Source organism: Anser anser, assembly GCF_964211835.1.
Source record: "Anser anser genome assembly, chromosome: 3".
NCBI lineage: Eukaryota > Metazoa > Chordata > Aves > Anseriformes > Anatidae > Anser > Anser anser.
The window spans coordinates 21,718,955-21,744,326 of NC_139722.1; the positions used below are offsets into that span (position 1 = coordinate 21,718,955).

The 25,372-nt window shown below is 44.3% G+C and overlaps 2 protein-coding genes across 3 annotated transcripts in view; one reads left to right on the forward strand and one right to left on the reverse strand.

The window, feature by feature from the left end:
• ERICH1 (glutamate rich 1) overlaps nt 1-9,359 on the reverse strand; it is a 99,027-nt gene extending 89,668 nt beyond the window's left edge. For both annotated transcript variants that reach the window (XR_014581077.1, XM_083827698.1), the window contains exon 1: nt 9,284-9,359. Coding sequence is in view for 1 of the 2 variants with exons in the window: in XM_083827698.1 (XP_083683824.1) it covers nt 9,284-9,305 (22 nt within the window). In the remaining variant the exon portion in view is untranslated. The remainder of the gene's footprint in view (nt 1-9,283) is intronic.
• Nucleotides 9,360-9,523: 164 nt separating this feature from the next.
• Nucleotides 9,524-25,372, forward strand: part of DLGAP2 (DLG associated protein 2) — a 465,089-nt gene continuing 449,240 nt past the window's right edge. The window contains exon 1 of the mRNA XM_083831130.1: nt 9,524-9,691. Within this exon, the coding sequence (XP_083687256.1) occupies nt 9,674-9,691 (18 nt within the window). The 5' untranslated portion in view covers nt 9,524-9,673. The remainder of the gene's footprint in view (nt 9,692-25,372) is intronic.

Genomic DNA, 25,372 nt, shown 5'->3' on the forward strand with positions numbered 1-25,372 from the left:
TCATGTACAATGACAGTGTGATCCAAGACTCTGCCGGGCAAAATATTTTTTAATCTGAGACACGAAAATATACAACATTAAAATATGAACCTAGAAAGACCTTGCTGGAAACACTACATAGCCTTAAGTCTGCTGCACACAAGCTAGCTACTGAACTCAAACCAGGGCAGACAGAAAAGTTTCTACAACAACCAGCAAGACACGGAAGGATAAGGAGAGCTGTGACTGTTTAACACAAGCAAACGAATGCCAAAAGAACTTTAAGTGTGAAATGGTGAGAAGCGTTACATAGCTCAAGGATAAGGTTGCATAAGACCACGTCACAAAACTATTAGAAACTAGTAGTGAGTAAGAACTGCCAAACTAAATGCATTGATGAGCATCTAGAAGTTTATTAGAAGAAAGCTGAAAAACTAAGAGGTCAAAATAAAGTAGTTAGGGAAGTCACTTGCATTGAACTCTTAACTCCTACAGCAATGTTTCTAACAACAACAAAAACAAGGCTAGACCTGACTCCTGAAGATTGCATTTAACCTTGTGAGGAATCCTGGAGTGATCTAGGATGAACACTGAGTTATTGACACACAAAAAAAATTAAGCCAAAGCTCAGGTGTACGTGATCGCACTGCATCCTGCGTTTGTTAAAAGGAAATAGAAAAAAAATGTCTTGGTTATGAAGCTCACTAGGGAAAGCAAAGTTTTCCAAACATAATGGTAAAGCTACAAAAAAAACAACTTCTAGATTCATTAAATCCACTATCTGATAGACTTAGAACACGAAGAATCTAGAACAGGTCTCTGACATTAGAGCCAGCAAAAAGGAGACACAACACAAACAGCAGCAGCTAGGCTGACTTTCGTTAGACGCACTAACAGTGTATAAGGCAGACATTCTTAAGTAAGTTGAGTTATACCCACTGCACTTTTTCTTTTTTTTAAGGGTAAAAGACACAATGATCTTCATACAGTAATCAAGATCCTAAGTTTGGTTTGCACATAGTGCCCACCAACAGCACCTAAGGCACAGTCACATTTAAGAGCAGTAAGTAGAAATGCATATACACTACACTTAAAACATTAGGGTTAGATTTTGCTTCAGTTCCTCATATAAATCCCACTGGCATCAAGCTTTCCACTTAAAGAAAAGGAAGTGCAATGTGGCTTATGGTAGAAGCAGATACCAGTTTAAGAAGCCAACAGTGGAAGACAGACAGTCACTGCGTTTTCATTCAAAGTATAACTGTATTTAAACACAGGCTGGTAATAAAGCTGTGAGGGAAGTTCATAAGTCATTTTACAGTGAAGTCTGTGGCTTCAAAGAAAACAAACAAAAACCAACGGGGCCTTGCATGTTTGATGTAGAGCTGCAGTCACAAAACGAAGATAGCAGTCCGTGTATTTCAGTAGAAAACTTCAATTCTGATAGACCTAAAAATATATAAAAAACCAAACATACATTCTCTAGTATTGTCTTCTGAATTGGATTTCCATTTAGACTTTTGAAGTGAAATAAAATTATTTTCTTTCCAGACAAAGTTATGCAATGCTACCAAAACACCCAGCCTGTACCTTAAAGCACTGGATTTTCCTACTGCATAATGAAACTAAAGCAACACCCGAAGACACATCTTTCCAGGAATTCCTCAGTGATGAAAACAAGCCAGTATTTTCAGAAAGGAGAACTTACAACAGGTACCAAACTGTTTCCACAGCTAATTCTTGACAACTGGTGTGTATAAACAGTGAAGTACATCAGAAAACTAAAAAAAAAAAAAAAAAAGCACCAGGTGCCTAAAGTTTGACATAACAGAAGCAAAACAAGAACTCCAAGAAATAAAGCACTGAGTATATACTGGGTAGAGGTACAAATTGTGAACTTCCAGGAATTTTTCAACACAGCTGTCTAAGACTGAAAAGCCTTCCTTCAAATAGATGCATTGTTTGGTATTTGAGTATTGAACTGACACCATTACGTTTCTTGTTTTACGCACACATGCAAACTGCCCACAAGTGCCAAGACAGGAGCAGCACTGCAGATTTATGACGGTCCCCCCCGGAGCTGACAGCATGACTGAAAACTCAGTTAACACCACGGGCTGTAACAAAAGCAGGATGAATAACTAAACAAATAAAGTTCTGATCAACAGCAGAAGCATTCCTGTCCGGCTGAGTGTAGGAGGACGCTGTCCTCAAAAAGCATTTCTGTGGAGAATGCTCGCCGCGTACTTCTGGCTACTTGCCACGTGTACTGTGAGCACCCCCGCCGCGTTCCTCAACTGATTGCCTGCTGCCTACTCAAATGCAAGTTGGGCAGCAGGAATAAAATAAACGGCATCGGGAGTGCTGAACACAGAGCTCCGACAGGCTTGTGACTTGCCCTACTTGATCTCTCTCTCCTACAGACAGGAGGGCTGGGCAACTAGGGAACCGGGAATTTCTTCCGAAGCCAGCTATATGGAAGTTGTTTCAACACATTATTTCTGCTAATGCTGAGAAGATATGAGTGCAGCAAGACAGAAGAGGATGGGAAGAGCTGATAACGATAATGCACACACAGAACTATAGACAAGGCTTCATTAAAACGTACGGTTCATCTGAACAGTCAGCACACAATTACTCTCTGATACTCAAGAGAATTCAAATCCTTGAAGTCCCTTTTGTTATGCAAGTATCGTACATCTCCTATGAAGGCTTTGATGGGACAGTCACTTTACAGAATGGTCACAGAATGGATGAGACCTCCAGCCATCATCCAGCCTAACCCCAATGCTCAAAGCAGGGTGAGCTAGAGCAGCTTGCTTAGGGCCTTGTCCAGCCATGTTCAACAATCCCACTACGTGGATACCCTGCTCTTCCTAACCACAACTAGATGGTCAACTCTTGACCAGTGACACTCGAGGACACCACATGGAGAAGGAAAAAAACAGTTAACATGCTTGGATTTCAGTAAGACTCAGGGTGTAGAAGTGTTTTAAGAGACCACTGCGTACAGAAAATGTTAGCCAGACTGCCATTTTTTTTACCAGCTAGCAGGTGGAAAACTGATGAGTACTTCTGGGTATCACTGTTCCCCATCTCCCCATAAGCCATTTTCTACAAAGCTTACTTCCCCTTCAATCACCCAAGATGGAGTTTCATGTTTTAGGTCTTCTGGATTATTTCTGAAGGAGTTGCTCAGCTGGCCAAGCTGATGACCCTTGTGTTTGTTTGGCCTGACACACAGAGCCACGACCCAAGAATCAGTGCAAGTCTCAGAAAGACAAGTAGCACCTAGTTCACACTGCAGACACCAGGAACAAAATTCAGTTTGCAGTTACAACACCGAGTGATAGACACGTGCAAGGCATTATACTCAGATTAGACATCAGACACCCCTCCCGGAGAGCTGGTGTGTATACCAGACAGCAATTCAGATGGCCAGCCAACGGGCATCCACAATGCTTTCAGTACAAACGAAGCTGTACCGAGTACATAGAAGGGCCTGGGTTGGAAAGGACCTTAAAGATCACCTGCTGCCAACCTAGATGCCCATGCCATAAGGGTGTATGTCATACTTCAGGGATGCTCTTGTCGAACTCAGGAGGAAGAAAAGAAAAAAGTTACAGTTTTCTTGCTACCAATGAGACCAGCTTTGCCAAGCCTGACACATTTCTTTTCCACCGTAGACAGAATGTGTGCAAGCCGAAGCAAAACACTGGTGTAGGGTGACCAAACTGATCTTTCGAAAGGAAAAACAGGCGCAAGATATACAGAATTCTGGTTGTGGTCACAGTACAGTGTTGCACATTTAGAAATGGGAAGCTTTCGATTTTACAGTATTTCACTTTATGTTCCGTCTATAAACAGCCCTCATCCTGCAGGAGAAGCTATGGTAACAAGTTCTTATGAGGGCAGCTAAAGGACAAAACGGGATAAAAGCAAGGTCTAAAAGAGCTGCTGCAGAAAATTCAGGCTGAAGCAGACAATCTCGTGAAAGAGGCCCTTGTAGGCCTCGACAGGGAGGCCAACAGATCTTAGATCTTGTGCTTGGTCAAAGCACCTGCCACCCTGCAGATCACCCACAGCACCTCCTGTTCCCATAATTCAGGCTTAACTACATCTGTCTACAAATCAACAGCTCTACATATTAATTCTCTCTTTTGAATCCCAGAAAGTCCTTGTTTCTTAAAAGCTCTTATTTGCTGAAATTCTTTCTTGATGAATTTGCCAAGTAATTTTTCGGCTTCAAATTTCAGTATTGAGTTCACTTGCACCTTAAGGCCAGAAAGGGCACTAAGGCCACCTCATCCGAAGGACTGGAAGAAATAATTTTACACACCTACCCACACTGAGACCAACTTGTGTCTGAATATTTGTAACTTATTCCAACAGACTGTGGAGGCCCTTCAAGAAGTGGAAGCACTAAATAGTTCACTTAAGTTTTTTCTGCTGCTTAATCACCTCTCCATATATAACCTCACGGTTCTACTACCCTGAAATACCATGAATGACAGCTTAAAGGGAAAATTGCACATTTTTTGGCTGAATGTCCACACAAGGTGGGAACAGTCCTCTCCTCCAGTTTTACAATTTATCTCACTGATATTCCACACAGCAGGTAACTTTAGTCTTAAGAAAGCTATTATAACTTATTTAGGTGGAAAAAGAGCACACACTGCTTGGGTATCAAACAGAATTTACTTGTATTCAAGGTCACATGAAGCCTGTGCTTGAGCTGCTGGATGTCAGCTGCCTGCATCTCAGAACAGTTGTTAACCATAACATCATGAGGAGCTGCATGAGAAGCTCAGATGTTGTCATTTTTAATCTACTGTGGAATACTAACTTCACCATCTTAAGGTTTGTCTCAAGACCTCAGTTGTTATCCTCTCCGAAACAACATCCATTAGCATTCCATGTCCCATTAGACATTAAAATCAGATACTAATTGCCGAGATTTTACTCATCCTATTCTTTACTACAGTTTAATAACTATATAGTTTAAAGAACTTCCAGCTTTGTGCTGTAATATAGCAGTCCATAAAAAAGCGTCTCCGTTTATCTTTTCACTTAGCACTACATTTTATTATACACGGAAAAATCACTTCTACCCAAAACTTCAGTAATTTATCATTCTCCCTTTCTTTGAGGCAACTCTTGAACGAGAGCAACTTATTTAAGTATATGGCTTAACACAAGTCATTTGAGGAGAAAGGAAGGAAAGGAAAAAATATAGAAGTGACTGCATACCCCGCACTTCTGTGTTCAGCTGAATTAAGCAGTAAGTCACAACAGGCAAGTGATTTACCAAAGGTTGACCTCTGGGCACCCAGGCCAACACAGTTCATGGCAATTGTAGATACAAAACAGTAAGATACTCCCTACAGAAAGCAGACATTTATTTTCTCTTCTTAGCTAAGATGAAACTGATTCAGCTTCACTAAGCACGATCTGTGTCACATCGCAGCTTCAAATCAGTAATACTGGCGTTACATCTGTCAGCGAGTTCTACATGACTGTGTAGTTCAATACGCCTCTGACTAATAGATCGTGCCATCCTGTCTCAACAAAGGCTTTAGAGATCTCTCAGTAGGCCACCTCAGTCGCGACCGCAGGCTCCCAGACATCTAATAAACTTGACTTGACATGACACAGGATGCAGATAATAAGACACGCAGCCATCACAATGAGAACATCAGGATTTTGCTTCAGCTGTTCGTAAGAACCCTGCGTGCCTCGTGGTGAAGCCTTGTTAAGCTGGGTATTCTTACTACAGTCCTGGGAAAACAAAGCATCTTCACCACCACATCAATCCGTGCATGCTATCTGTGCTTCCAGGCGCCTTTCACAATACATTGCTCACACTGCACAACCAAACAGACCCCACTCGAAACAGCTAGAGATCTCACACACATTCTTCAGAAAGAAGCTCAACTTTGCTGATGAAAAATGATAATAATTCTTGCTACTCAAGGTTGGGCCAAGCATAAATCCTGGCATTAGGAGACATGACTTACCCTCTCTTCTCAAGAAGTAGATGGGGAGTGGGGAAGTACAGGAGGAGGTGAGGAAAAAACATGAATTGCCCAAATTGTGCACTTCAACATCACTGGCCATCAAAAACAGCCCTGCCAGCAGAGGTATAAACTTTCTAGATTTCAGAAAGTTTAAACCCTACTTCAACTAGACCACTTCAACTGAAAAACTCTTACCCTGCTTTAGAGATGCAAAGAACATGTGGCCTGAAGCAAGCACACTGTAGCACACACGTGCTGGTTGAAGTTAAAGCAGTAGCCTTTTCCTTCTGAGCAACTACAGTAAGTTTTTACTAAATCTTGTCAGGCCCTTGTTCCGTTCTAATACTGAAACACCTTTGGCATCATCAAGTGATCCTACAGTAGATGCTGCAGGTAACAGGGAAAACAAACCAGCGGTACAATAATGGCCTGAAGCACTGCTGTAAGAATAGCTGAAAACCGGTGAAAAAAAGCAATTCAGAGTTTAGATTGCTGAAAAGGAAGAAAAAAATCTGGAAATTTTAAAGCAAGCTTGCTCTCTTTGCTTGTAGGAAACAAGATGCCTAAAATAAAAGTATTTACAAAACAACCACTATCAGGGGTAGTATCACTGGGCATAAACCCTTATATAATATGTAAGTACAACTGCATGTCTACATCACTATCCTCAGGGAGTAAATATACCCCTTTTTGCTCTGACTATTTGATTGTGACATAAGAACCAACAATTGCTGCAAATGTCCCCACACACATATAACAAATCAATATCATTTTAAATAGCCCATCATTACCAAGTACTGGAAGATTCAATGAGAGAGGATTTTTCTTTTCTTGTTAGTTATAAAGGGTACTTTAATACAAGCCATTAAGCAACCCTCGATAGAAGTGCACATTTCTAGACACATTGATTTCAACCTTTTGAACTAAAGACAACCAGAAAAATGAGAAATCATACACTGCCTACTGGAAATGACAACCTGGTGACTTTCTGAGGATTGCTCCAAGATATTCCATAGACTATCTGTCTAGATAGTTGGAAGCTACTAATTAACAGCTTAAAAGCTAGTTTTGTGGAATGAAAGACATCACATATTGATTGTTTAAAAAACAAGATAAAACACCAAGCCCAGAAATGACACCCCTTCCCCACTTTTACCAAATAACAGTATATACACTGAATCCTAACAAAAAATATCCCAGCATCTTCACACAAAATCATGTCTATCTCTCATGACCATTCTGAAAAGTACAGAAGAAATGCTCCAAACTATTATTTCAAAAGAGTAAGCTAAAAAAAAAAATAATATTTAACCATACCCACAAAACTGGGAAAAAAAACACCATAAAACCCCATTACAAACCAAACAAACAACTCTCCATCTCATTTCAATCCCTATAAAAGTATGAGCTTCCTGCCCCAAACCTAAGACTTATCACAAAAAGGCAGAGATGGCATTCCTCAAAGCACTGTTCAGAAGTCTTTTTTTAAGCATTGCTGTTCTTGTAACTACCCAGATCTCAGACAGGAAGCCTCCTGTAGTATCACTTCTTACAGCATGCTAAGTTTTGTAGCACTTCTTAGTAGTGAAGGTCAGTGATGTGTAGGACACCTACACCCATACCTTAAGTCTACCCTCCAGCAGCTGGAGCAGCACCCTGTAAGCCTGTATGACAGCATCACCTTGGAACCACGCAAGCTTTCAAGAACAATGATGATGTTTAACAACGCTCCCAAATCTCTCTCAGGTGATGATGTTTAACAGCTATAAACTCCAAATTTGTCAGCGCAGTGAAGATAATCATTCTGTCCATAATGCATACAATGAGAAATGCTGGTTCATCTAGCCCTGCTATCTATCATTGGTATATGTGACTGAAAAACAACTAAAAAACACATACAAAACCCAAAAGCATTTGACTTCCTCAGCTAGGCCTGTCCAACCTAGTGCTGGCAAAGTCAATCCTACTTATATCTTACTTAGTACGCCAGCAGTGTAGGTACCTGTAAGTAATTTGGATTCTCTTCAATGACAATTAGTCCCACAATCTACAAGTTGTTGACCATCCCTTTCATTCTGTCTTCAAGAGTTCATTTGTAATACAGACACACACACAAAAAAAAAAAAAAACACACAACACGATCTATATACACAGGACCAAAAGAGACCTTAAGGAGATGCAAAGAAACCTTTTTCAGCTCTTTTCTGAGACACTTTTTTCCCTTACAGGCATATAGTTTTACAGAATAGCAAGTCATCAGTTCCCACACATGCTATCAGCTGCCAAGCCTGTGCAGATAAAGTTGTACACTGTTTCAACTTATTGTTTCACCCCAGGCGACCACAAGGCATCCCATCATCCTACTCCTTGCTGTATTTTATTCCCAGTCTCAAGCCAGCATCCTTTAGAGGTGCTGAAGAGGACAGGAGCAGTTCCTAACACTAAAGGCAGTGGTTCAGCACGATCGGTTTAGCTTTTTCATCCACCTCAGAGAGACAAGCAGCTCGCTAGCTGACCTTTAAGAAGCTGGAGCCCTTTGATTTGCTTTCCTTGCTCTCAGCCCTAAAGTCCCACGTTTACTTACAAGGGCACGAGCTCGCTGTTCCCAACTCACGCTCTCCCACCGGACAGCGGCGCGCAGCTCTTCCACCAGGGCCGGGCGGACAGCAGGCAGGCACTCACCCCACCGGCCACCGCCGCGCCTGGCAGCGCCTGCACCCGGAGCAGCGATCGCTTCCCCGGCTTCGCACCTCCTCCAGAGCTGCCCCACGCGGCGGGCAGGCAGGCAGCGAGCTCCCGCGGCCCTGCCCCTCGCGGCCCGGCCCCCCCCGACCCCTGGGGGCACAGGGTGCCCCCGCGCCCCCCCGTTTCCCCCCTCGCACGGGGGGACAGGAGGCACGGAGCCCCGCGGGGCACGAACGCGCACCGAGCGGGCTGCCGCTGGGCTCGGGCCGCCCAGCTTTGTTTTCCCCCGGCGCTCCCAGCCCCACGGCCACGGGGGAACGGCGGCAGCCGCCTGGGAGCGAGCCGAGCTTATTAAAACTAAAAGAAATAACATAAAATATCAATAAGGGGCCGTGGTGCCGAGCCCCGGGAGCTCACAGCACGGACCCTACCGCGCTCCCTCCCCCTTCCCGGCCGCCAAGCCCGCCGGCAGGGCGAGGCGGAGCGGGGACGGCTGCCCTGTGGGGAGCCCCCGGCCGTTACCCGCCCCCCGCGACCGCTGCCGGCCGTTGCGGGCCGTTAGGGGCCGTTAGCCGCCATTACGCGCCCCGCCGCCGCCTCACCTTCCCTCCAGCCCAGGGCCATGGCCCCTCCGCTCCGCCGGCGGCCCCGCCCTCCCGCTCCCCGCCTCGGCCCGTCCATCAACAGCTCCGCGCCTTCCTATTGGCGGGCGGCGGGCTGGGGGGCGGGCCCTCCTCCCTCCCCGCGGGCTCCGGCAGGGGGCGCGCGGCCGCGCACACAGAGCCGCGGGGGCGCGCACGGGGAGGGGAGGGGAGGGGGGGGAGCCGGCCCGGCGGGGCGCTGCTGGGTGCGAGGCGCTGCTCCTCCTCCTCCTCCTCCTCCTCCTCCTCCTCCTCCTCCTCCTCCTCCTCCTCCTCCTCCTCCTCCCGCACCCGCACCGAGGCGGCAGCCCCGCGCCCAGCCCGCCCCTGCCCCGGTAATAATGCACTAGAATGTCAGCGCTGAGAAAGGTACGGGGACGGGGGGGGGGGGGGGGTTGTGGGCAGGGGGCTGCCCCCAGGGCTGAGGGGATCGGGACGGGGCACGGGGGGGCGAGGGCACGGTGCCGCCAGGGCAGCGCCGCTGAAATCTGGGGGGACGCGGGGGGGTGGGGGGGGGTCGGTGCCGGGGGCTCACGGCCTCAGAGCACCCCCGGGTACACGGGGTGGGCGTCCGGGGGGGGGGGGGGGGGGTGCTGCTGTCGGGGATGTCGCGAGGAGAGGGCACGAGGGCTCGGCGGGTGTGCGGAGCGGGGCGATGCTCCCAAACCGTCCCCGGGTGCTGCTCCCAGAGCCCTCCCGGTGATGCTCCCAGTCCTTTCCCAGGTGATGCTCCCAAACCGTCCCCGGGTGATGCTCCTAAACCCTTCTCGGGTGATGCTCCCAAATCCCTCCCGGAGATGCTCCCAGACCCTCCCCGGTTGATGCTCCCAAATCTCTCTCGGGTGATGCTCCCAAATCCTTGGTGATGCTCCCAAACCTTTCCCCAACAATGCTCCCAAATCCCTCCCGAGTAATGTTCCCAAACCTTTCCCCAGCGATGCCCCCGAACCCCCCGGCGGTGCCCCCAAACCTCCCCCAGCGGTGCCCCCAAACCTCCCCCCCCCCCGCTGATGCTCCCAGCCCCCTCCCGGCCTTTGCTCCCAAACCTCCCCCGAATCCCGTGGCGGAGCAGGGTGTCGTGACCCCCCCGGAGGGCCGCCAGCCCCTCACCCGGGCCGCGGGGGGCTTCAGCCCACCCCCGCCATTCCCCAGGCAGAGCAGGTAAAGCGGGACGAGTAAAAGTTTGGCGCTGCTGCGCTTCAGCCCAGCAGTTACGGCTCCAAAAGCCATTCCCGGGTGGCTTCGGCGGAGCGTTTCCTTTCAGAATCGCAAGTTTTCGTTGTGCTGCACGCAGCTGCTTTTACAGGGCTGACCAGATTTTATCCTTGGTATTGGAAAGGCTGTGTGTCGTGTCCCTGTTCGTCCCCCCCCCCCCGCCCCGATCATTTTTATATGCTTTTGAAACGCCCGGTATGTGGTTAAAACGGACTCGGGTTGTATTTAATACTTTCATGTATTACAGTGAGTGCTATTGAGTGTTGGAGATTTAATTCTGAGTGCTGTAGTCAGACCCTGTGTGATCTGACACAATATTCCTAAGTTGGAGAATGCATTTATTATGGCCTTGTTCGGTTAAACACGAAGTAAAAACTAGGGCTGTCAAATAAATTCCTTGATTCTATTTTAGATTACTTCCAGCTTTTCGTTTTAGCACCGCACAGTGCTGTTAGCATCTAGTTACGCGTATATCTATCCGCCCTCGGGGCAAAGCCGGGCGTCCCTCCTCCTTACCTTGCTAGATTTTGCAGCCCCTCTGAAATTGCCTCAAATTTCTGCCGCGAACGGCAGGTGCACTTAGAGGCGAGTTGGAAGCGCTCCAGGGAAGCGGCCGGCAGACGGACGGCTCAACGGAGGGGCTGTGGAGAGCGTGTGCTGGCCGTGCAAGCGGCAAAGCCCCGAGCGGCTGACCGGCGGCGGGGTGTCACGAAGCGCAGGGAAACGTCCCGCCGCTGCTGGCACTGAGGTTGTTGGCCGTGCCAAGCTCCCAGCGGCTGCCGAGTCGAGACAGAGATGGAGCGTGATGAGGACTGTTACAGCTAATTAATAATTCTTTCTAATAAGTATAAAGCAAGTTGCTCTAGTATAAGTGAGCGGGTGTGATATCTCTAGGGGGAAATGTGTTCCTGTCCTGCCGTGCCTGGGCACCACGGGGCATCCCACCTGCAGCGTGGCCGCTGCAGCTCCCTTGAGCCTCCTGGCCAAGGGTACAGTAGGTTTTTGTCTGACAGCGGATGTTCTGGTAGGAAATATTCATGGACAGCCTTAACAACTACATTTCGGCTTGATCGAGAGCTTTATCTGGCTAAATTACGGAAATTGGAATAATTATTGGGATTGTTTTTGTGTACCTTAGTGAAGGTGGTAAAGCATTATTTTACACCTGCCTTTCATAGGCAGGAACTTTTTTCCCTGCTTGCAATTACACGTAGTCAAAGCAATTTCCCTGCGTAGCAATGATAATCCTATGAGTACTTTTTGTAATAAAAAGAACATTGAAATAAACCCTTGTTTTTTCGAAGGTGCACCATCAGGGGGCCCTTTCAAACTGCATCAGTCAAACAAAAACAGCTGCTTCAGTTCTACTGCGTGAACAAGACAATTCCTATTAGATGCTTCAGTTCATCACCGCAGCGAATTAGTTTATCTAACCACACGTGGTAAAGGGGGCGACCACTAATGCAGAAAGTTAGTGTTAGCTCATCAATTATGACTGTATTTAAGAGAGATTTTTGGTCCTTAAAGCTCTGCTGTAAGGACCAAAACGTCCCACCCGAGTCCACAGTATTCTGTTTCCTAAATGGGTAGTTTTGTTTGGATAACTACGGAAAGGAATTAAATGTAGATGAGTTTGCTTTGCGAAAATTCATAGTCATCCACGAACCATATGGCTTTCTTACCTCTCGTAGAGAAATACATCTATGCATGGCAGATACAGTATGTCAACAGCTATGATCAAATATAAGTAGAAGTGGGCACGGATGATTCAGAATCTCCTTTAAAGCAGGCCTGCCTGAGACTACAACTTCTCATATTTCAGCCCATATATATCTCCATCATAGAATTATGCTTCCCGAAAGAGATTATAGTTCATCACAGCTACTTTCTGCTGTAGGGGCCAAAATGATTCATTAAAGCAAAGTACTGTTCCTATTACATTTTTTTCTTTTTTTTTTTTTTTAGGAAATGTCAAGCAGCAGTTTATTCACTTAGCACACACTCAGTTGTAATGAGAGGCAGGGAATCACTGCAGCTAGATTTCTCAATCAGTGTTGCTACAAATATGCATGTAAAACACACACACGGAACAGCATGGAGAGCGCAGCTCTCGCTTTGTTCTTACCCATTTCTCACTGTGATTTCTTAACTACTTGCTTTGTGCACAGAAGTTGCTATGCGTTTTCCTTCCGCGTTTTCACATTTCTCTGTCCTTGCCAGTTCAGAAAAATGAACAACAAATAGCTTCCAGTATGGCATTGGCCCTTAGCCCTCTGATTTATTTTGTGGTTTTATAACCATATATTCTTACCATCCAAAAAGGTTTTCTTTCCACTTCTGGTAGTAAATGTGGTGTGTGTATGTGGTAATATGTATCTGCTGGTAAACGTATGAGGTATGCCACAGAGGGTGGCTTTTGTCTCACATGGGGAATCAGTGCCTGTTGTCTTCATTCAAACTTGTTAGTGCTATGTGTGACAAAGTAGATAAATTGATGGTAATGAAACAGGTCAACAATACAGTCAAATGTATGCATAAATCCAAGAAGGCAAAATCAGTAACTTAGAAACTCAGGTTTTATATATGCACAAATAATTTGAGGAGGACCATACACCAGAGCTTTCTATCTCTAGGTCCTCCTCATCCTTCACAGCTGCTCCCTCTCCACCGAGTCCTTCCACCGCTCTTAATCTTGTATCCCCCATTTTAAGTATTGTCTTTAAAAAGTACATTTATGTCAGAGGAAAGAAGAGCCTATTAGATTTGCCTGATACACTGAGCTTAGTTTTGCAACAACAGGTTTTCTTCTAGCAAATGTAAAGGTTAAGTCTTGTTAATGAAATTGCAAACAGAGTTAGGAAAGGGAGGCATAAAACTAAGGGACACAGATTTATTGTTGGACACCAGTTGCTTGTGGTCATTTAAGGTGCCCGTGATGCATATTTCATCCTGGACGCTGAGAGGCTGCTCCGGTGGTGTTCAACCTCTGGAGCACTGCCTTTAGGAGGGAGCAACTCTCCTGCATTGCCCTGGAGAGGTAGCAGGTCCGTACTGACAGCAACAATTCAAAATATTTTTTTTGAGCTGCCTCCTTATTATCCTTCTTCTGTTCTTTTAATTTAGGCAATATTGTATTTTCAGTAAACCCTAAGGTGTGGGTGAGAATGCAAATCAATTGTTTAAGCTTGTCTGCAATCTAATTGCCCTTAGCATGCGTGTTTTTCTTAAGATGTTGACTTCTTACATGCAATTTATTTTTGTGCATTGGACGTCAACTGAATTAGTTGTCTCTGATTCTTTACTTCTCGACAGTATGACTTGCATTGTAAAACTTTTTAATGCCTTAATAATAATATGCAAATTGCATAAAATAAAATATCAGCAAAGTTTCCAGCAACTCTGATAGTCTTGTCATTGGACAGGCTGGTGACTTTTCCTGAAAACAATATATGGACTTATTAATGGTGCAGATAATCAACTTAGCCTTTAAGGAAACTGCCCAAATCGTTTCACTGGGAGCTCATGCAGCTGCAGGGGTACAGAAGTGTGTTATGGTCTTGATGTGTGTTTTGCTGGCAGTGAGGAGCAGAAAGAACTTCCCCGCTTTTACGCCTTCCTTCTAGCTTCACAAGTAGCCCATAAAAATAACACAGAGCAAATGGCTTCAGTAGCCACAAGTGAGAGGTTATTTTTGACCTTTTTTTTTTTCTTTTTTCCTTTTTTTTTTTTCCTGAATGGCAGACAGAAGGGAGAAAATCTCACGATGTTACTATTTCTTTTATTTCTTCTAGAGTAATCTTTAAAGGTGGAGGGAAGGAAAAAACCCCAGAGGATCTTTCACTCTCACATTTTTATTGATTTATGGCTTAATAAGTCATTGGGATATAAAGCTACAGAGCATAAACACTCTTGCTCAATCGAATTTGTCTAAACGGAGCCCAAGTAAGATAAAGATGACACTTTCGCTTCATTCATGTGGAGCGAAATTCTCTCCAGAGAGAACCAGCACCAGGCCCACCTTGTGTCCTCTGCACAACAGCACATTTCACTCTAAATGAACAAATAAATTCTTGAATTTTAGAGATGAATAACAATCATCTTCCCTGATGAGCAGAAAGGAGGACATAGCTTGCTTTTCTTCCTTTCATTTACTTTCCTTGAGCTCACAACCTTTCAAATCCTGTCTGGTTGAAGCCACAGGAAGAACCTGGGCCTTTTTTTTTACTATAGAAAAGAAAATGGAAAAGCACGACTGTGTTTATTGAAAAATCTGTGCATCTGCCTGAATTATTCACCATTTCCGTAAACAGGCTTCCTGTAGCATGATGTAGATGAAATATGTGGACTTAATAATGAGTATTTGTCTTCTTAAATTTGGGCCATAAAGACATCACGTAGCAAGAAGAGTGAGTAAGAAGTATGAATGTCCCGTGGTCGGGAAGGCTTTGGGCTCTTATTGGCAAGGATGACCCACGTTCACCTCCCCTCTGAAGACAAATTCAGCCCCTCTGATGTTTCTCTCTCCTTCTCGCTGTGGGACATGAAATAGCTTTTCTCTTTGCTTTGATTGTGACTCGTGGCTTTGTCAATCCAGCCTCTGGCCCCTTTTTTTTTGGCTGTGTTAGGGTTATCTTTGCCATAGCATTTTACTGAAAGGTTAGGACGTTTTAAAAATGTAAATGTGTTCAGTGCTCCAGTTATACATTGTATACATTAGATTTTTACTTCAAACTAAGATTTTGATCTCGCTCATTTAAGGGTCTGTTTACAAATGGCATCACGTAGGAATAGCTACTGTCATTTGTATTCGTACCACAAATGTCAAATAGTAGTTTTCAAATACAGGTTATTATTGAATTTAAGAGAATCACTCTGCTATTTAAGAGATTTATTTTAAAATAACTAGTGCAAGTGATGTTTTCTTAGCTCTGTAACAGAATCGTAAGTTTGCTGTTCTCTTTTGGGAATTCAAATGGGTAAATGGGACTGATGCTTTTCATCTGTGAGTTTTAGTAGGCTGAGAAATCAAAACGTTACACACAGACTAGATACAGTTCCTTCACAGCATGCAGTTTGTTTAAGCTGCGATACACTCTGATTTGTAGATTAGAGTGTTTTTGTCACGAGTATCTGCAGAGAGCAGGTTAGAGCATTGCATGCAGGTAATGCAGCAGTACATCTGAAAATGCAGCGTTACTTCTGCCGTCAGTCCTGAAATGCACTGGACTCTGTAGCATGTCTCATCTTCACACTACGTCTGTGTTTATTCGTTATGCCAGAGGTGCGTGTAAAACGCGAGCTGCTTCAAAAGAAGTTATTTTGATAACGTTAAGGAGGGATGTCATGAGTTATCATATCCTGTTCTTTTACAGCAACATGAGTTGTAAGCAATTTGATAAGTTTTCTTGCATGGTAATTTGGAATTTACCACTCCAAAATCATAACATATATGATGACACTTTTAAAAGAAAACTCTTCTCTGTACAATATTTTCAGCCACATTTCCCCTTTTGGAAGATAAAGCAACCTCATATAACACTGACCTTTCTTAGGAAATCTTGACCTATCTACACTTCGAAATTTCAGCTGCAAGAAGATTTAGGAAGTTATATATTACTTCAGGAATCGAAAGGCACGTGCGTTGACCTTTGAGAATAATGAAATAGATGGCCAAAGCATTATAATAGATTTAAACAGTTGAATCCAATAGTTTGAAGGTCTGTTATATTTCTTCTCCAACTGAGAAGTGGTATGGTAATTTTGGACGCTTCCCAAAGTTTTATCTTTTTCCTGCCTAGAAAATGTTTCTCTACAGCTAAAATAAATTGGTACAGGTTACATAAATCGGTGGAAATGTTCTTATGGCCATCAGTAAAAGATCCCCTGTAGTGATGTGTGTTCGTTCTTGAGGTCATTTATAGAGCGGTTAATGTTACTGGATATTGCTTGGTTTTGAGTTTTCTTTTTGACACACACTTCATTCTTCTCTCTTTCTTAACTATTGCATTTCAAAATAACATTTTCATTTTATGGTGCTTTTGGAGACTGTACATTCCTTAGTAAATGTCTCAAACATTATTATTGCTAACATGAAATGTGCTTACGATTTACAGCTGGGAGGTCCTTTCAGGGTAGAAGTCACTCTCAAGTACCCCTTGTCATGCATAAATTACGAAATGCACTTTCTTTCCTAACTGATGTCAGGTCTCCCATCATTTCCCTGTGAATTTCTGCTTCTTTCTGCTTTCCAAAGTTATCATGAATCGCTGTCCTAAAAATGATGCAGAAAGGGAAAAATACAGAGCTGAGAGCTGCAGTGTATACCAGGCTGTAGCGTGCTGCTTTGATCAATAAAATAGAAAAGTTTCTCCCATATAACTGTATCATATTCAGACTGCAGTCCCTTCCAGGAGATTTCTTAGCCTCTGCTTGTAGGCAACCTCCTGTTTAGTTGCATACCCAAGTAATGTAAAACATTTTGTGTTTTTTAGCCAGATAACAAATGACTTTTCATGACTTCTTCAGTATAACCTCTTTTTTTTTGTGTGTATTTGTTAATCTATTTAAATTACATTGTTATTAAAAACGATCAAACAAGCAAAACAAACAAAAAAAAGACAAACGGTGGTATTCTTCCTGTTTTGCTGTTTTTCTTTTTGTTTTTTTTTTTTTTTAATTTCATTTAAAATGTTCTGAAAAATTTCCATCTGTTGCTCCCTGGCACGAACATGGACACTGAAACTTAGCAAACTAAATGTGGTGCCCGGGAACCCAAAGAATGTGTGAAGACTTACATTCTGACTACAGTGTTGAAATGAAAGACAAAATCTTGCTTCACTGCTTGCAAGATCAGTGCTACAAGTAAAGATTGCCACGTTAACGTTTCTGCTTTCCTGCACTTCTTAATGTTGCAATTTATAAGCCCCAGAGGTCACATATTAGAGCGAGCCCATGTTAATGTTGGAAAGGTAGCCAAAAGGGAAGGTGTCACAGAGGGGTTTAGGGAAGCATTCTGATATGGCTTGGGTCCAGAAGAAAAGGAGACAAATGATCAAGGATATAGGTGGAAGTGTATGAATGTAACAGGAAAACTGGTGAAGAGATCCTAATAGGGCAGTGCAGGGGTAGGCTATTTTTGTTGTCTTTTTCTGGTTAAATGTAGTGGGCTAAGAATAGGGGAAAGGAACAAGCTGCGTAAACAGGAACAAGCTGCATAACACCTCGTTTCTGAGATACCATACACTCTTCACAAACTGCATCACGAAAGACTTAAATATTTCCGTGTTGCAAAGCTGCGCAGATGATAGAAACCTTCATCAGCACTGGGTGCGTGTATGCATCTTGATATTGAAGGGGCTCAGCTGATCACAAGGTAGCTGTGTTTCTGCTGTTCTTTACTTGGAAAAGATGACCCATAAAATAGGGTAATTGCTCAAAAAACAAAACAAAACAAAAAACAGGGAGACATTTACTGCAAGTAAGCATTATGCTGCTCTTAATTCCAGTTGCATAATTCCATATAACGTTGAATAAAACTTGTCTCTCTTTTTCAACACATTTCATGGGGTTGGCCCAAGTTACCCTGAAGAAATATCTTACCCATTATTACCATGACTTACCACGCAAGCTACATTCCTCCTGACCAATGGAATGAAATTTCCTATGTTTCTGATTTTGGAGCACAAGGAACAAAGTATTCTTGGCAGCCAGGCTGTTCCCGTATGAATTCTCTTCTGAAAGACATCAGTGTGATCATTAGTTTTCATTTTTTCAGAGCAATACTTAAAATTGTCTTCTCCAGCCTGGTCTTCCCTTTGTAAATATGTCCAGCTCTTGTAATCGCTACCACCGGTGAGATCTCAACTGAAAGGTTTTCAAGAAATACCAAAATAAACAGCAATGTACATGCATGCAAGATGTTCTGGTTATGAAGGGATGGTGGATACACTGAAATATTACTCAGTAAAAGCCTCTGGATGCATTTCTTTAAAAACTTTATCTATGAAAATTTACATTGCCATTCAGTACAACTATTTTTTTGGCTATAATTACTTGTATTGCGTGATTTGATCTAGACGGTTTTATGGTGTTCTTCTAAATTGCTTGATTTTTCATATATTGTTTTAACACAAATCTATGCAAGCCTATATACCATAAACCTATTAGAAAAACAGACTGTTTATGTAAGCATCAATACACTTCCCACATAGAAGAGCAGAGAAAGAATTTAGATTACAGCCTTAACAGTAACTTTTTCACATCTTTAGTATCCTTAGATTTCATGGAATTTAAGAGTAATTAAAATATTCCTGCAGAGAAACAAAGCAAAAGAAAAAAAAATAATTCTAAAATAAATTACTAAAGTGTAATAAAATAAAACAAACTGGAAAGTCACAAGACAGTATAGAATTAACAAGACTGAGCAATAGGTAATTAGTATTCATATAGTCATTATGAAGATGAAACTAGTAATAATTTTACTTTTATCCATATGGAAGGAGGCAGTTAATAGTTCCTAAGTATATGGAAAAAAATATGACCTGTAAGAGAATAACATTGATTCCTGTTAAAAATGACATATGATAAAATATAATTTAGGGGTTATTTATGGGATTTTTTTCTTTCATATGCATGACTTGAAACTTTGACTTTTATTCAGAAGTCAATTGAATGAATTTCCAGGACATTTGCATGTGTCAACGGGAAACTACCATACCTTTGTGAACTTCCTTGATAAATGAATAAAATTTTAATATTTTTTTTTTCCCTACAGCCATTTTCAGCAGACTTTTGGGAAATTTCAGCTGGTGCTGAAGTGATGTATTTCTGATTTCACTTAAAAATACCGTACACCCGTGTTTGTGCATGAACCTGGGCCTTCACTTAGTTTCTTGCAGTAACAGGGGCTGACTGAAATCTCTATTTCCATTTGTAGCTTGGTCCCTACAAAGTCTGCAGGCTTCCTCTTGCACACCATTGGTTTGTTTGCTTTAGCAGTGCTTGTTTCAGTGTCATTTGGATGGCTTGGGGGCGAAAGAGAAAGCAGAATCCTCGTATTCAACAGGAGGAAATGTTTTGATAGCACTACCTTGTGCCAGCAGCTGGATGCAGTTGGGCTCCCATTGAGGCCCCGTGTGGTTTGAGGTGCTTTAGCACCTCCAAGATGCTCGTGCAGACCTGGCTGGTGCAGCAGAGACCAGCTATGGCCTGGACCTGGGGCACCCAGCACCTCTCGAGGAGTATCAGCTGCCCAGGGCTGGCCAGCGGGAGCAGGACAGGCCTTTCCTGCCACCATCAAGGAGTTCTGGGCCACCTCGGGTGCTCTGGGGTCACCCTTCTGCCCCTCAGTCACCGTTCCTAAGGATCCCACGTAACCCGTGTGCCGTATCTACCAGCTCAATATGTGTCTGCTGACCTCAGGTATCTCACGGCTTCCCAAATAACACCAGGCACCGATTCGCAAGCAACCAACTCTTGCCCTAGGCATGCATTTCCATCTCAACACAGGGAGCTGTTCAAGAGGCTGTACCTAACTCTAAGCATTGACTTTGATGGAAACAACTTCACGGGGAAAACAAATCTAAAATGAACGGATCCTAGAGATTTATGTGTGTTTGTTATTTGATATAATAAATGAGCCCACATAAAAGTGCTTTCCTGATGTGCTTGGAGAACATTCTGCTGCCTGTGTGCAAATTTGAGCTGTCAGTTGCTCAGACTTCAGCTTATTTGTATTTAGTTTTCACAAATTAGTCTGTTTCCCCATGAAATCTAGCCATCTCAAATATTTGAAATGTTTGAACTCCGCCATTTCAGTTACATGTGAACAAGGAAGTTTTTGCAAACGCCTCACCGTGGTGCAGGTTTTGGTTTTAGTATCATATTTGGGCTGTGTCATACTTTTCACTGTAGCTTTACCCAGAAAGAATAGCTTGAATATATCATCGTAAATGAGGTGCTTAATGCCGCCTTTGCCTCAGTCTTTAGCGGCAATACCGGTTGTTCTCCGGACACCCAGTGCCCTGAGCTGGTGGAAGGGGATGGGGAGCTGGATGTGGCCTTCGCTATCCATGAGGAAATGGTTGGCGACCTGCTACGGAGCTTGGATGTGCGCAAGTCGATGGGGCCGGATGGGATCCACCCAAGGGTACTGAGAGAACTGGCGGAGGAGCTGGCCGAGCCGCTTTCCATCATTTATCGGCAGTCCTGGCTATCGGGGGAGGTCCCGGTTGACTGGCGGCTAGCCAATGTGACGCCTATCTATAAGAAAGGCCGGAGGGCAGACCCGGGGAACTATAGGCCTGTCAGTTTGACCTCAGTGCCGGGGAAGCTCATGGAGCAGATTATCTTGAGGGTCATCACGCGGCACTTGCAGGGCAAGCAGGCGATCAGGCCCAGTCAGCATGGGTTTATGAAAGGCAAGTCCTGCTTGACGAACCTGATCTCCTTCTATGACCAAGTGACGTGCTTGGTGGATGAGGGAAAGGCTGTGGACATGGTCTACCTTGACCTCAGTAAGGCTTTTGACACCGTTCCCCACAACATTCTCCTCAAGAAACTGGCTGCTCGGGGCTTGGACTGGCGTACGCTTCGCTGGGTTAGAAACTGGCTGGATGGCCGGGCCCAGAGAGTTGTGGTGAATGGAGTCAAATCTGGTTGGAGGCCGGTCACTAGTGGAGTCCCCCAGGGCTCGGTGCTGGGGCCGGTCCTCTTTAATATCTTTATTGATGATCTGGATGAGGGCGTCCAGTGCACCCTCAGTAAGTTTGCAGATGACACCAAGCTAAGTGCGTGTGTCGATCTGCTCGAGGGCAGGAAGGCTCTGCAGGAGGATCTGGATAGGCTGGAGCGATGGGCTGGGGTCAACTGCATGAAGTTCAACAAGGCCAAGTGCCGGGTCCTGCACCTGGGCTGCAACAACCCCAAGCAGAGCTACAGGCTGGGAGATGAGTGGCTGGAAAGCTGCCTGGCCGAGAAGGACCTGGGAGTATTGGTGGATAGTCGGCTGAATATGAGCCAGCAGTGTGCTCAGGTGGCCAAGAAGGCCAACGGCATCCTGGCCTGTATAAGAAGCAGTGTGGCCAGCAGGTCGAGGGAAGTGATTGTGCCCCTGTACTCGGCTCTGGTGAGGCCGCACCTCGAGTACTGTGTTCAGTTTTGGGCCCCTCGCTACAGGAAGGACATGGACGTGCTCGAGCGAGTCCAGAGAAGGGCGACCAAGCTGGTGAGGGGTCTGGAGAACAAGTCTTACGAGGAGCGGCTGAGGGAGCTGGGCTTGTTCAGCCTGGAGAAGAGGAGGCTCAGGGGCGACCTCATCGCTCTCTACAGTTACCTGAAAGGAGGCTGTAGAGAGGTGGGGGTTGGTCTATTCTCCCATGTGCCTGGTGACAGGACGAGGGGGAATGGGCTAAAGTTGCGACAGGGGAGTTTTAGGTTGGATGTTAGGAAGTACTTCTTTACCGAAAGGGTTATTAAGCATTGGAACGGGCTGCCCAGGGAGGTGGTGGAGTCACCATCCCTGGAGGTCTTTAAAAGACGTTTAGATGTAGAGCTTAGGGATATGGTTTAGTGGAGTACTTAGTGTTAGGTCGGAGGTTGGACTCGATGATCTTGAGGTCTCTTCCAACCTAGAGAAATCTGTGAATCTGTGAATCTGTAAATATACTTTGAGCTAAATGTGCTTAAAAATAATCATAACATTTGGTTGGACAGAGAAAACGTGCATTTTCAACTGATAAGACTGCTTAAAAGAGAAACTGTATTTTCAGCTCAACTGTATTGTATACCAGCAAATAATCCATGTCCCTTCACTGAGAAACAGCATTTTCCTTCTGTTCTGGCAGTAGTCAGAAAAAAAGAGCAAAATGCCCCAAAACAGCAGGCTGGGATATCAACTCAGTGGTGACTGAAGAGAGAATATCACCAAGTATTCTCCTCCAGCTTCATAGTCCCCTTTGTTTTATCACCTCCCCGGCTGTCAGTAACCACTAAAGGTGTGCCAGGTGGCCAAAACTTCACTGCATTTGGTACCATAAGGGGGCTTGCTCAGCCTCTGTGCTTTCAATGGTTATACCACCTTTGGGGCCTGCAGCAGCTGGGAAGTTGTCTGCCAAGTGGGCAAGTCTATTTTTCTGTGGTGTCATCGAGTTGCCCACCTCACTGAACTTGCTCAGGGCTGCCTTGGTTGCCAGCACGGTGGGAATTCCTGAAGTACCGTGGGCCGTTTGTCTGGAGTCAGGGAAACCTGAAGAAGGAGAGGGACCTTGGCTGTGGAAATGCCTGGGAGGTGGTGCCCAAAGGGCGCTGCCTTCTCTGTGGAAAATGCCATTTTCAGGCCATGCCAGCACGGAGCGCCATGTAATGTTTCACTACCAAACCACAATTACAAGCTCTATACCTTGCACCATTGCACGGACACTGAACACCCTTCAGGCTGTTGTGTTTTGGGAACGTCGCAGTCAGCATTCCTCTCTGCTGATCTCAAGTAATGACTGAAAATGCACGGGGACAGCTTTAGTGTCCACCCTGAACAGCGTTGTGTGTGCTTTTCCATCATTTTTACAGATTTCCTTTGAAAGAGCTGACAATGCATGATCTATTTTAAATACTGCTTCAGAAGATAAAATTATTTTGGTCTAAATTAAATCAATAAGCAGTATTAAATACAGCATAAGGTTTAAGTGAGCAAAAAATAAATAAAATCCAGTGACCCTCAGTATTTATCACATGTCAGGGCTGGTATAACAACCCTTAGCTATTTGGCTTCTCCTTTCTGTAAAGCAAACAGCTGACTAAAACCAAGAAACCCTTCTCACTCTGAAGCCCTTTCAAAGGCGTGAGTAGTAGCAGGTGCGCTTTTGGTGTCTCCTCCTTTATTCCAGGCTTCCCTTTCTTCTCTGGGGTCCCTATTCCTCAGAAACCCTGGACCACGTTCTCCTTTGATTCCACGTGTGCATCAGGAAATGTTCCCAAGCTTTTTCTCTGTAGCCGTCTGCAAAGCCAGGTGCTGGTGACGCCCTGCTTTGTGCCTCCCTCACCCGTACTGCCGCTTCACAAGCTGGCATGGCACAGTTGACCTCTCCAGGCTCCTTGCCTTACAGCAGCACCTGGCAGACACCACCTTTCCCCTGCCCCTGCTGTCGCAGTCCAATATTGTGGAATCGATTGGATTTTTCCAACAGAGAAGCACTTTTAAGTTCTTAATAAAAATTAACGCGGCTCTCCCTGGCTAGCTGTTTTCCCCTAATGCTCTCTCTTTGCTATCTTCTTGCCTCTCAATTAGAATTCTGATGTTGTTGGTTCCTTGATTTGCTGTATTGAAAATTTTCTGAAATAAATAAGAACATTGCTTACATCTGTGGATAATGCCAGTCCCATATGTATGGTACTCGGAAGTGTTGCCTAGCAAAGTCTGTGAATCTTGATGAAATGTTAGTTCCTTTTCATAACTTACATCTGTTATTTCTCACACTATTTGATATATTTTACATGCTTTTGTGATCCTGATTTTAAAAGAAAGTGAATTTGTGTCCAAATGGACTCGTGGACTCCCTTCTTTCTTTGAGACGTTTGTCACTGAACATGAGATTCATCTGATTAAACGTGTGGTAGCTGCCTCCACCTGAGCAGCTACTGGTCATTCGTGGCTCGTGTGAGGTGAGTGGGGCGAGATGGGCAACCCCGAGGGATTCGGTCTCACCCTAAAGAAATTCAGCTGCATTGCCTCTGAAAAGTGCTACCGATCTCAACACTGGAGCCTGAGATCACTTGCTTAGAAAGGGATTTCTATCGTAAGGTGTATATGTTGGTATGGTGAATTCCAGCTGGGAAATGTACCGGTAGTCTTTGCTTGAATATCTTCCAGGAGAATTTTGGCCACACAATTAAACAGGTCTTGAAGGAATAACCTTTTCATATTAGCTTCTCACTGTTGGTAAAGATGCTTTTAAGATCAATATAAATGCATAAAGACATCAGAAGTACCTATTTTTTCATTGGTATAAGACTGCAGTCGAACCCACTGTTCTCATGCATTGAGTTCTACAGGAAGTTAAAAACTGCATCATAGCCCTCTGTTAACTTTGAGTTGCATGTCCTGCATGCACACCCACTTTTCATAGCAGAACAAGTCTGATCTAGAGTAGTTCCAGACAGGAGTGGGGCTGGGATTATTGCCTTTTTTTTTTTTAATAATAAATAAATAAATCAGTGAATACATTTTGCTTGGTGATTCTTTTCCTTGCTGAGCAACAGGAGGCTAAGACGAAGAAAAAAAAGCTTGTTTGGAGCCTATTTGGAACATGCCAATAATAGCAGTTGTTGGTAATGATTCTGTTCCGTACGAGTACATGACATGCTCCTTCTCTCTTGTGATAAAAGCTTTAAATGTGAATACCCAGGAAGTGCCAGCTTTCTAATTGCTCCCTGTAGTTAAGTACATAAAAATATCAGATGCATAAAATATTTTGGCATGAGAAGGAGATGGGTAAAGAAATAGGGTACACTTAAGAATCCAGGAATATAAAGCAGAGGCAAAAGTGTCATCTTAAAATACCTGATGTTGCCTTTGCCTGAAGCTGCAAATATTGGTGAGGGAGGTTTAGCAGTCTCGTAAGGAATGGGCTTGAGGTCTCTCATAAGCCACATTTGAACTGGAGACCTTTGATCTCAAAGCTGGTTCTTTTAACATAATTTTTCATTTTTAGTTAGTTGTAGTACTGATTTCAAAACTCTAGAAAGTGGAAAGCTTTATAAAGACCTGGAAACATGAACTCCATCCATATTGCTCTTAGGGCATATGCATCCTGTATTTACATGGCTGATATGCTACCAATT